The 12,163-nt window shown below is 37.1% G+C and overlaps 1 protein-coding gene across 14 annotated transcripts in view; it reads left to right on the top strand.

The window, feature by feature from the left end:
* The window catches only part of DST (dystonin), a 494,203-nt gene that overhangs the window by 397,810 nt on the left and 84,230 nt on the right, over positions 1-12,163 (top strand). For all 14 annotated transcript variants that reach the window (XM_024929292.4, XM_063604922.1, XM_008954352.4 and 11 more), the window contains one exon: positions 825-2,296. In XM_024929292.4, coding sequence (XP_024785060.4) covers positions 825-2,296 — 1,472 coding nt within the window. The remainder of the gene's footprint in view (positions 1-824; positions 2,297-12,163) is intronic.

The following is a 12,163-nucleotide window of genomic DNA, read 5'->3' as shown; positions in this document are numbered from 1 at the left end:
CATTTGCCTGGGGTCTTCCAACTCTGAAGAGGTTAAACCAAGATACAAACTCATGTAGTTTTTATGTGCTACATTATGTTGCCTCCATAATATGTAAAAGTCATAGACGTGGCCAGGGGCGGTGGCTCACACCTGTAATCCCAGCACTTTGGGAGGCCGAGGCAGGCGGATCACGAGGTCAGGAGATCGAGACCATCCTGGCTAACACGGTGAAACCCTGTCTCTACTAAAAATACAAAAAATTAGCCGGGCGTGGTGGCGGGCGCCTGTAGTCCCAGCTACTCAGGAGGCTGAGGCAGGAGAATGGTGTGAACCCAGGAGGAGGAGCTTGCAGTGAGCTGAGATAGTGCCTCTACACTCCAGTCTGGGTGACAGAGCGAGACTCTGCCTCAAAAAAAAAAAAAAAGTCATAGACGCGAAAAAGTCATATTTAATAAGAGATGGATTATTTATCAACATAATTGAGAACTTTGCCATCATCACTTCTCCATACTAGAATAGAGAAGACACCAGCACAGCAGGCGATGTGTGGCATGGCCACTCCCTGCACCTTGATGCATTTTTACTTATTTCCTTATTCTTTGTTTTCCCCTCTCATCTGTATCCTGCATCTTTTCTTGATAGTGTATTTTCTTGTGCCTACTTCTTGCTTCTTTTCCCCTTTGTCAATAACTTAACTTCACTTGTAGTTCTTATAGTCAATGCTAAAAGCCCTTGCTTTTCAACAATTCTATATATTCATTCAGAGATTTTTATTTTGGCTTTTCATAGATTAAATTAACATTTTGATGTAAAATAAACATATCTTGTAATTTTATTTCTAGAGAATCATGTCCAGCACCTTCAGTCAGCCTGTGCAAGCTCTCATCAATTTCAGCAAATGTCTAGAGATTTTCAGGCTTGGCTGGATACAAAGAAAGAAGAGCAAAACAAATCTCATCCAATATCTGCCAAACTCGATGTCTTGGAGTCATTAATTAAAGATCATAAAGACTTTAGTAAAACTTTGACTGCTCAGTCTCATATTTATGAAAAAACCATTGCAGAAGGTGAAAATCTGTTATTAAAAACACAAGGGTCTGAGAAGGCAGCCTTACAGTTACAGCTTAATACAATTAAAACCAATTGGGATACATTTAATAAGCAGGTGAAAGAAAGAGAAAACAAGTTAAAAGAGTCATTGGAAAAAGCCCTTAAGTATAAAGAGCAAGTAGAGACTCTCCGGCCATGGATAGACAAATGCCAAAACAACCTGGAGGAAATAAAATTTTGCTTGGATCCTGCTGAAGGAGAGAATTCTATTGCCAAGTTAAAGTCTCTGCAGAAGGAAATGGACCAACACTTTGGTATGGTAGAATTACTGAACAACACAGCCAATAGCTTGCTCAGTGTCTGTGAGATAGATAAAGAAGTTGTTACAGATGAGAATAAGTCACTGATCCAGAAGGTGGACATGGTCACTGAACAACTTCACAGTAAGAAATTCTGTCTGGAGAACATGACTCAGAAGTTTAAAGAATTTCAAGAAGTTTCCAAAGAATCTAAAAGGCAGCTTCAGTGTGCAAAGGAGCAGCTAGATATCCATGATTCGCTGGGATCCCAGGCTTACAGTAACAAATACCTGACCATGTTGCAAACTCAGCAGAAATCACTTCAGGCCTTGAAGCATCAGGTAGATTTGGCTAAAAGACTTGCACAGGACCTTGTGGTAGAGGCCTCAGACTCAAAGGGAACCTCTGATGTTTTATTACAAGTGGAAACCATAGCTCAAGAGCACAGTACACTAAGTCAGCAGGTTGATGAAAAGTGTTCTTTCTTAGAAACCAAGCTTCAGGGCATTGGGCATTTCCAGAATACCATTCGAGAAATGTTTTCTCAGTTCGCAGAGTTTGATGATGAACTGGATAGCATGGCTCCAGTGGGGAGAGATGCAGAAACATTGCAAAAGCAAAAGGAAACTATAAAAGCCTTTCTAAAGAAACTAGAAGCCCTCATAGCAAGCAACGACAATGCCAATAAAACCTGCAAGATGATGTTAGCAACAGAAGAAACCTCTCCTGACCTTGTTGGAATCAAAAGGGACTTGGAGGCCTTAAGCAAACAATGCAACAAGTTACTGGACCGAGCCCAAGCCAGAGAAGAGCAGGTTGAAGGGACAATTAAGCGCCTTGAAGAATTTTACAGCAAATTGAAAGAATTTTCTATTCTGCTCCAGAAAGCCGAAGAACATGAAGAGTCACAAGGTCCTGTTGGTATGGAAACGGAGACAATTAATCAGCAGCTTAACATGTTCAAGGTAGGGAACTCTTCATTTTTACCAAGTGTTTTTATTGTCAATGAAGTTTCTAATTTGCTTAGAAAGGAGATTGCCTATTTTGTAGAAACTTTTAATAATGATTGTCATACAATATTTGAGCCAGAATGAGCATATATGGGGGTAACACCCAGGCAGGTGGGGCAGTTACAAGGCCACTGGGGATTTGGGCCTTTGTGGGATAAGGCCTGAGATAAAATCAGACCAAAGGGTGCTTGGCAAAGTTTCAGGCAAGCCAGAAACTGACATCATAGGGTCCATTTCTGGAATTATTCACAATTGCCATCTGTGGTGACCGTGGCTGTGGTTTGAACTCTATTGCAGATGTTTATCTTCCAGCAATTTCTTCAATGGTGAATTACCATCTTTTCTGCCCTTTCTTTTTATAACTATCTTCTCATCCTTCTTAATTTCTTCCACAGACATTTTTCTTCTAAAAGCTCATATTTTTAAAGGCAATATGGAGTTCCATGTTGTAATCTGTTTCATTAAACAAAGATCTTAGGCTCATGCCCCAGAGGATTAGAGGTGAATTTTTTTTTTATTGCATGACATAAGCTCCTCAGTGCCAAGAAATGACTGCCACTCAACAGTGATCAATGACACTTAATGAATGAAACATTTGATAAAAATGGTGGGCCAGTTTCCGTGTCATTGGATTTGGCCTTATTTATGATAGTGAGAACAGAAGTCACATCTGTATAGGGGACAAAGATAGGTTTATCCCTGGAAACAAAGGGTCCTAAATAGCAAGCAATTTTCTATATGGGGCTGATATAAACCTTTAGGGTTTCACAGCTCCTGTTATATTTATGAGGTGTGTTTTACTGGCAAAGATATATTGCACCATTAGTGCATAAAGAATAAACTAAGACTAAATAAAAAGAGTTTATAAAACCACAAATTATTTTCTTTGAGAGATGAATATGAATCAAATGGACTTCCAAATTCCGTGCAGTTATAGTTGATAAACTCTTTCATTTGCTTGTCTTTAATAACATTATTTAGGTGACTGAATCTTGAAAAATACCTTCTTTTTCTTTGTATTGTTATTAGTTATGATTATTTGCAGTTTATTAAATGCCTTTGAAGCCCAGTTCCTTCAAGGCTCACAAAGCTGTGATTCTGTATTTAGTTCTTGATTCTTGAAGGTGAAGGAAACGTCCTTATTGTTGACTTGACCTCCTTCATTGCTCTGTCAAATTTTTATATTTCTGATTTGCAAAATAAAGATTTCATGTGAGAGAATCCTCTATTAGAAAAACATAGTTCTGTGGCAATTGCTGCATCAAAGACTGGGAGAGATCTTGGGAGCAACTCTTCCTTCGTCAGTAAAGTTTGGAATTCTCTCTAGAACCCTGTCAGCACCTTAAAGATTAAATGACAGTAACCAAGCACTGTTTATACTAATGAAATTTAACCACATTAAATGGTTAAATTGTGAAACATGATTTCTTTCGGTTTCCTGTGCATTTGTTTAGAAAAAAGACCTTCATTTCTCTTTGCTGTTTCTAACTACTTGTAAGACAATGGACAAAGTAATAATACTGGTGCTGCTATTTGCGGGTGTCTCCCCTTTGGTGTTCCCAAGTACAGTGAAAAATGTGGCTGTTCATGTGGAGAACTGAAAGTAAGAAAAAGCAAGAGATAGGAGGAGCTTTCTCACCATTGCACTGAAAGTGTTTTGCAAACTGAAAAGCCCCAAATAAGTAACATTACCATTAATAGCTACAGAGATTGTTTTGATTGTGAAGAAATATAGAGTGATAATTTCTCCTAAAATAAACCATTTAGCATGCTGTGTTTGTTTGCTTTCAGATTATTTGGAAAGAGTTGATTGATTTTATTGAAATTCAGCAATAAAGAACATCATGGCATACTTTCAGTATCTTGAAACCCAGTGACTTGAAAGAAAAGTTTTCAAGTAGACACATACTCTGCATTTAGTATATTCCAGTGCCATAGGTAAAAAAAGGACAAGAATATGATTATGGTAGCTCACACAACCACTAATTCCATTTATCTGTGTGTGTGTGTGTGTATTCCTTAAAAATAGCAATTACAATAATCAACAAATCAATTTATTATGGGCTTACTATGTGTCAAGCACTATTTTAATTTATCTTTAATCCTGTTAACAGTCATGAGAGGTAGATGCTATTACTATTCTGCATCTTATTATAAAGAAGCCTAGGCTCAAGGAGGTTAAGTGACTTGTCCAAGGTCACACGGATAGTGTCAGAACCTGATTCTTTTGATGAAAATGATGCACTGCTTCGTGTAAACTTTGTCACCCATGTTTCACATCTGGTATTTTCTCTGGGGAATTTTCTAATCATCTTTGCTGTAGCCTAATTTAGACAGCCCGAATACCCAGCCATTGTTCATTTTAATCCAAAATACCAAGAACACCCACTTAAGGAACATGTTCTATAAAACTAGCAGCTATGAGAAATATGAGATGAACATGTAAAACAGTCTTAGAAACTGATGTTATGTAGGTGCTGTGATATGATAAGGGTGATGATGATAATGATGATGTTGATGGTGGAGATTCCAGTGATCACCACTACTGCTGCTACTGAGATGGAGCCAAACATTTCATTGTTTTAGTGATTATATCTTTCTTGGTTAAAGTAGTAAATTGTTTACAGTTCAGTACTTAATTTAGTTTCTGTTGGGCCTTAGACTTTTGTTAAACATTAGTTTTAACATAATTGTTGAAAAGTTTTTTAAATTTTTTAAATGGAATGATTTGTATTGAGTGAAAAGCTAGTTATAATTCCTAAAAGTGAAACAGAAAAGTAGTGAAGGACTGAGTCTGTCTTCCTTATTGACTTTGAAATATAATCTAGTTTGACATTAATCTATCTGGTAGCTTTAGTTTAACCTAATGTCACAGATAAAATCCTGTAATAGTTTTTCTTAATACAAAATAAACTGCCTTCTGAGCGGAACTGAGAATAATAGCTATTACCCAATTACTCAGCAGGGGGTGCCTTATATTCACTGGACCCGTAATAGAGGATTTAAAGCAGGTTTGATAGACTTTCCCAATTCTGTTTTTCTTTCTATAGTTCAAGAAATAGCTGTTAATAGTTAACTTGAGGTTTTCTTGTAAAGACAAGGACAAAATTCATTCCTTCATGTTTAAGATACCAATTCAAACATAATACTTAAAGCAAATGCTATTCTAAACCAAATGTCCTAACTCACTCAGTGAAAACTATCCTGAGATTTTGAAAGTAGATTGGTGTTATCTTTTGTGTTAGTTAGCTTGACGTTTTAAAACTATTTTGATTATATATAAGTTCTGTTGTACATAAGTTTTTCTACTTCTAAATACTAGTCATTGGACTAACATGTCTGAAGGGTGAAGTGTTTTCTATACTGTTGGTAAGTTAGAGTACCATTTTCCACTTACACTTATTTATGATTACAGTTAAATTCTATGCACACTGTTATAAATTGGTGGAATGAATAGCAGGGCGATTCTGTTTGTCTCTAGGCAGGAAGAAAGAAACTCCTTTGGTGTTCCCTCTATCCCTACTCCTATCTGAAGACTCCTAGCTCAAGATTATCTTCAAATCTAAACCACATTATTAAGTAACATTAATATTAACACATTATTATTTATCAAAGACATATGTAACTGACTGTATACAAGGAATGCATCCCAGTAATTCCTATTATGTGATTAACAGCCAATCAGGTCTTCTGATCATTATGAAGTAACCATTATCACCATATTGCATGATTTAATTTCAATGAAAATCAAAGAAACTTGATGCTTTAATGAGTCCTAGCTAAATCTGTACCTTCCCCACCTCTATCTAGGCCAAGCTTGTCCCACCCATGGCCCACGGCCCACCTGTGGCCCAGGATGGCTTTGAATGTGGCCCAACACAAATTCATAAACTTTCTTAAATAACATGACAAGATTTTTTTTGCCATTTTTTAAAGCTCATCAGCTGTCATTGCTGTTAGTGTATTTTATGGGTGGCCTAAGACAACTCTTCTTCTTCCAGTGTGGCCCAGGGAAGCCAAAAGATTGGACACCCCTGATCTAGACCATTGTGAAAAAATGCCTTACCTCAGAACCTGCTTACAGTTTATTTCTGGCCACTCTGTTGCTGCCCCAATTGTAATTCATTTTGTCCCCACAAATGAGTACATCTCCAGTACATTCTCTCTGAAGATTTCTTTTTATTTTCAAATGGACATAGAATTACATTGAGCAGAGGATTTTTAAGCCAAGTTGAAACCAGAGACAAAGAGCAGAACATATGCCTAATTATACTGTAATAAATTTTCTCTGGTCCAGGTGAAGGCATTGTTTAACCCAGGCATGATTATTTTAATATTCGGTAAACTAAAATGCCAAGTAGCATGGGGCTAAGGAAGACAGGCAGTTTGAGCACAAATTCTTATTATGGTGTTTATCAAATGATCCAGAAACAACCTCTGATGTCACCATATTGAAAATCAAACTGTCTAAAAACTGCTTTAATAGTACTTTTAAAGTGTTCATGTTGTTATATAGAGGTCAATGACAAATTATTTTCCATTTTTATTAAGAATGGGGAAATTAGATAAAACTGTTGCAGAAGAGGTTTTTGTTAGGGAAAATTCCTTAATAGATTGGATTTTTGTTAATGAAGCTACCTTAGCAAAGGGGTTGCATGTTCCCTTCCTCTGGTATTTTTAATGTTGAAAATATTTCCACTATAGACACTGTAACTAGATGCATGGCTTTTATAGGAAGATCACATTATTTAATAAACCCAGAGCAAAGTGGCATTTAACAACTTTAGGAAGAAAGAATACTCCATATGCTGGTCAAGAGAGAAGCCCTACTGAAGCAGAGACCACACCTAGCTATGAAGAGGTGGAGCTGATCTGCTGTGTGGTATTATTAACACCTCATATTCTTATCCACACAAACTAGGCATAACAGGTGGATACCCTCTTTTTCACATGATACAAGGAATATACCATACTTCTCGGAAAGGGCTGTCAAAAGGGAACTTTGCAACGTGTTCTCTTTTCAGTTTTGCTGCTAACTAATGCTACGGCCCTTTATGTCACAGAGCTCCTCTTAACTTTTATTCCTTCATTTGAGATTGAGGAATTAAAGTTGGTTGTTCTGAAGGCAGTTCCAGCCAGAGATTTTATAATGTAGGACTTTTTGGTAGTTGTTATTTTGTTTTGCTTTTACCTTGATAAACCTATATCACCATTTTAGAGTGATCCAATAAAACAGCCAAACTGTGGTATCTACTGTCATTATTATAGGCCCACCTTTGATCAAAGGAAACCTTCATAATGTATTTTATTAATATGGAAAGTTGCTTAAAGTTGTGTGTGAGAGAGAGACAGAGAAGAATTTGCCTCGTTATGAAATTAGACATTGGTTTCTTGAAAAGAACATTTGAGTGGTAAATGTTTATCTAGGTCTCTAATCATTCATTAATAACAATGTAGGGTAAGGAAATGCTATGATTTTAAGTGAAAAGTGTCTGGAGCTGCTCAAGAACTGGATACAACAAGAAAATGTCTGTGCTCACAGATCCTATTCTCACATATCTCCAGTTGTCTTCATTTCAAGCTTAATTTCTTTTGTCAGTATTTTAATATGAAAAGTATTTCCAGATTTTGTTTGTTTTTTTTTTCTCTGAAGAAAATTGAATAGGGCCATTAACATGTGAGTTGCTTCTGCTTGCTGGATAGCTTTTCTTTAAATGAACTTTTTGACATTTATATATATATATATGAAATACGTATATATTTCAATTAATAAGATTTATATATAGAATCATCTTCTGTTACATAGAATTTTTTTTCACTGTCACCAGAAAACCTCATTGAAGATGTGGGAAAGTCATAGTCTTAGTATTGTAGTAACTTACAGGAAGAAGAGCAAGTGCTCATTAAAGATATTAACTAAGGTTCACATCAAGATAAACTCCTGTCAAGATCAGTTGGTGAATCTCTTGTTTCTAAATCGGTTTACTTTAGGATCAGAATATTCTACTTTCTTCTAAATATAAACTATATTCACATGAAATAAATAGTTATTGCATATTCATATGATGCATATTCATATCTTTGGAAACGTTTAGCCATTTATGTGAAGAAATTTAATAGTTTGAAAACTAAAAATATAGTATGCTTTCAGTTTTCATTAGCTAATGGCTTATTTGTTTTAGAAAGAACAATTGTTGCTCTTAATGCCTGTTTATGTACTTGCAGCACAAAACGCATATCCCTTGTTTGACTTCTCATCCTGATTTCAAGAGCTATCAGGCCAAGAGTTATTCATTGATAATAGTGCGTTTACTTACATAGACATTTTTCACTTACTGCACATTGAACTTAATACCTCCAATCCTTCAACCCTAACCTCCATGTTTCAGCTGATAAAATTGCTCTTTTCTATGAGTAAATAATATATAAATAATAATCATAAATGTGAATGATAAAACTTTTCTATGATGTACATTGTTGCGCTTAGTGGGAAGACTTTTCAGGGACTTTCCTTTTAAAAGATTTAATTAAACTTTAGGAATATAAAATGAGAAAATGTTACTGTTTTGCTTATAATTCAATTAGTAGTTGTGTACTTTTCTGAAATCATCTGCTTTAGTAGATAGTTTAGCTGGATTATATCTAGTAGGCTACATAAAGTAAGTAAAGCTACATTTTGAAAACAGCATTATGATTTCTGTATTATGAAATAATAGTGTTGGCTATTTTTCAGGAAAACTTTACTTACCTTATTATGTATTTCTCTCATTGTGAAAATGTGAGGGGGCTGGGCACAGTGGCTCATGCCTGTAATCCCAGCACTTTGGGAGACTGAGGCAGGAGGACTGCTTGAGCCCAGGTGTTCAAGACCATTCTGGGCAACAGAGTGAGACCCCATCTCCACAAAAAATTTTTAAAATTAGCCAGGTGTAGTGGTGCGCACCTGTACTTGGGAGGCTGAGACAGGAGGATCACATGAGCCCGAGAGGTCAAGGCTGCAGTGAGCTGTGATCATGCCACTGCATTTCAGCCTGGGTGACAGAGCAAGACCCTGTCTCAGAAAAAAAGAAAATGTGATGGATCTAGATATCATGATTAATATTTAACATGGTTTAACATATCTTGATTTTATTAACATTAGAGGCTATAACATTTATAGTAGCTGTCTAAACCAAATTTTTGGGGAAAAATAAACCAGTCCGGTTCTGCTCTATATATGAGCTCTTGCATGTCATCCAGGTAAGACTTTGGAATGTGATTTCAAGTAACAAAGATATATGTAAATTATTGTGACAAATTTTAATAGCACAAATCTTAATGTGAATCCATATAAAAATCAGTTCAATAAAAAAGGAATTTAGTTATTAAATAAATGGTGTATACTTGAACTTAATTAACTAGGGAATATTTTCCCATAGCACTGTTTACTTCCGAACTGTGTCATGGCCATTTTCTCGTTCACATTCCCATTGTAGTGTAAGTGGTGTAAGGACAGTGGTGGCTATGTCTTTACAACATCATTTTTCCAGTGCTTACATGTTGTTTGGCAGACAGTGAGTGCTATTTTTTTGAATCATTTAATTTATGAATGAATTATTTGTGCAGTTTTAAAAATGTACTACCCACCTCAAATGTGAGGTTATGTGTTGCTCCTCTTAGCTTTTCATAAGCCTAGAATAATATTGTGCTAATGATTCAGAGTTAGAGTCTAAGGTGAACTGAATTAGAGCCATTCTTTATTATGAAAAGTTCTGTAAGGATCTTAGAGTGTTTAGAGAAAGGCACTCACAGATCTCAAGGAAACTTTATTATTCATATTGCCATGAATAAGTAGTTTTCTAAGCTTACATATCAAGAGAGCGGCAGCTGGGAGTAAGACTCTTGGCCTCTACTATTTCCCAGTCTAGTGCCCAATCCACTGTTCAAGCGTGGTAAGTATGAGACCATTTTTCTTTCTCTTATCAGTGCCTTATTACAGCCTGTGTGCTTGAACACCACAGAATCAGGTGCCTGTTGAAATATTTCACGTCTTGAACATGAAAAATTGACATTGATATTGTGATGTGGATGGATATTTTTAAATCTCTTTTTCTTTATAGATAGTCATATATCTAGTCAACTTAATGATGGCCACATACTGAGTTGCATCTAATAATCTAATAATTGTTGAATGGATGAGTTACCGATAGAGTTTTCATTATGAAAAGATTTTTTTAAAAAAGATTCAACTCTTAGATTTATAGAATGAATATTGAGATAATGTTTTCTCATTAAAGGCACAAAAGTTTCCTCCCACATCTTTTCTGTAAAATTAACAAAGAAAGTATAAAGTTGTTTTTACTAGAACTGCCTTCTTCATTTGGAGTGAGCACAGTTTTGTTCATGTTCAAATGATTATTTTATGAGATTGAAGAAAGACCGCTTCATTTGTAACTCTGACACTCTGACGATGTTTCTTATTTTGTAAAATAGAGAATGTTTAGATTTTATTTAAATAAAACTATTAAATTTCCTACAAAGACTAAGAGTTGGCTTGCTGAATTTATTTTCAAACAGTATTTTTAAAAGGGTGTTCAGTAGATAAAAATCTGTGGAGGTGATTTTGTTTATTAAATATCTGGAGTCAGTGAGTACCACTCTTGGGCCTTGTGTTAACCTCAAGAGTACTGTATGGTTATTAGTAACTAATAATATTCATGTCAGCAGTGCTGAGAGCCCCTCACTGGTAGGAATACTTTACTCTGGAGAACAGTTAGATTTGAACTTGGGCTTCAAAAGGCAACGGCAAAACACTCTCGACTTCAAAGTGATCTGCACTTTGCATCGCAGATACTGCTGAAGCATCAGATTCTTCAGTGTAAAAGTGCGGTTTCAACTGAAGGATAGGGACCTATGTAGCCCCCCTTTTCCCATTTAGTATTCAAATGAGTGCGGTCTCTGGACCTTCACAAAATAATTTCTTCGCGGATCTCCCGGTGCCAGGTTCTGCCTCCGCAAGCCCTACGGATCCCCTCCCATTTTGAAGTAGTCGGCGGGGTTTCCGCGGTGTTTGAACCTGAGCTGCCCCTATCCCCAGTGGCCGGACTCGGCCTGCTTTGCGCTGATGTCACCACAAGCTGTTACATTGCAGCCTCTCGGCTTCGAGGTACCTCCCACTGAAACCGCTCGCCGACTCCCGGGAAGAAGCGAAGAGTCAGAAGAAAGATGACTGCGAAGTTAAGTCACGGGAGGGCGTAGCACCGAAGTGGTAGAGAGCTGCGGCTCCGGAACGCCCGGCAGGCCCAGAGACGCAGCAGATGGTGCCTGAAGAGAGAGGGCGTTGCTGCAAGCGCCCTGGCTGGAGAGGATGCCTGCCCGGCACCGTGCTGCCCTGAGGAGCCGCGGACAGCCCCGGAGCTCCCTTCCGGAGTTCTCTTTCTGCTGCCTCCACCGCCACCGTCTCTCTCTAGCCCCAGCTGAAATGAAGGCCATACCGCGGCCACAGAACTTGGTTCAGTTTCAAAGGCTAATGTAGTCCCTGGGTTTTCTGCTCAATGTGAATTACGCTGCCTGTGCCTTAGAGGAAGCCGCGGAGCTCTTCGTTGCTGCAATTGCCTCAGGTGGAATAAGCCTTCCTAAGGAGGACCAGATAAGAATCTTTGGAAATGGCTTTTCTTTTTTTTTTTTTTTTTTAAAGAAGCTTAGTAGTACACCATGCTTTCTGTTTACTTTAAACGGTTGCTGGATTGTACTGCCCTGGGTGTCTAAAAGTCTGATGTTTTTTTCTTTCTTCCTTTGAGTAGTTCTGAATAGCATTGAAGAAGCTTAAAACAGGAAGAAAAC

Source organism: Pan paniscus, chromosome 5, assembly GCF_029289425.2.
Source record: "Pan paniscus chromosome 5, NHGRI_mPanPan1-v2.0_pri, whole genome shotgun sequence".
In the NCBI taxonomy this organism is placed as follows: Eukaryota; Metazoa; Chordata; class Mammalia; order Primates; family Hominidae; genus Pan; species Pan paniscus.
This window is presented reverse-complemented; position numbering and strand designations above follow the sequence as displayed.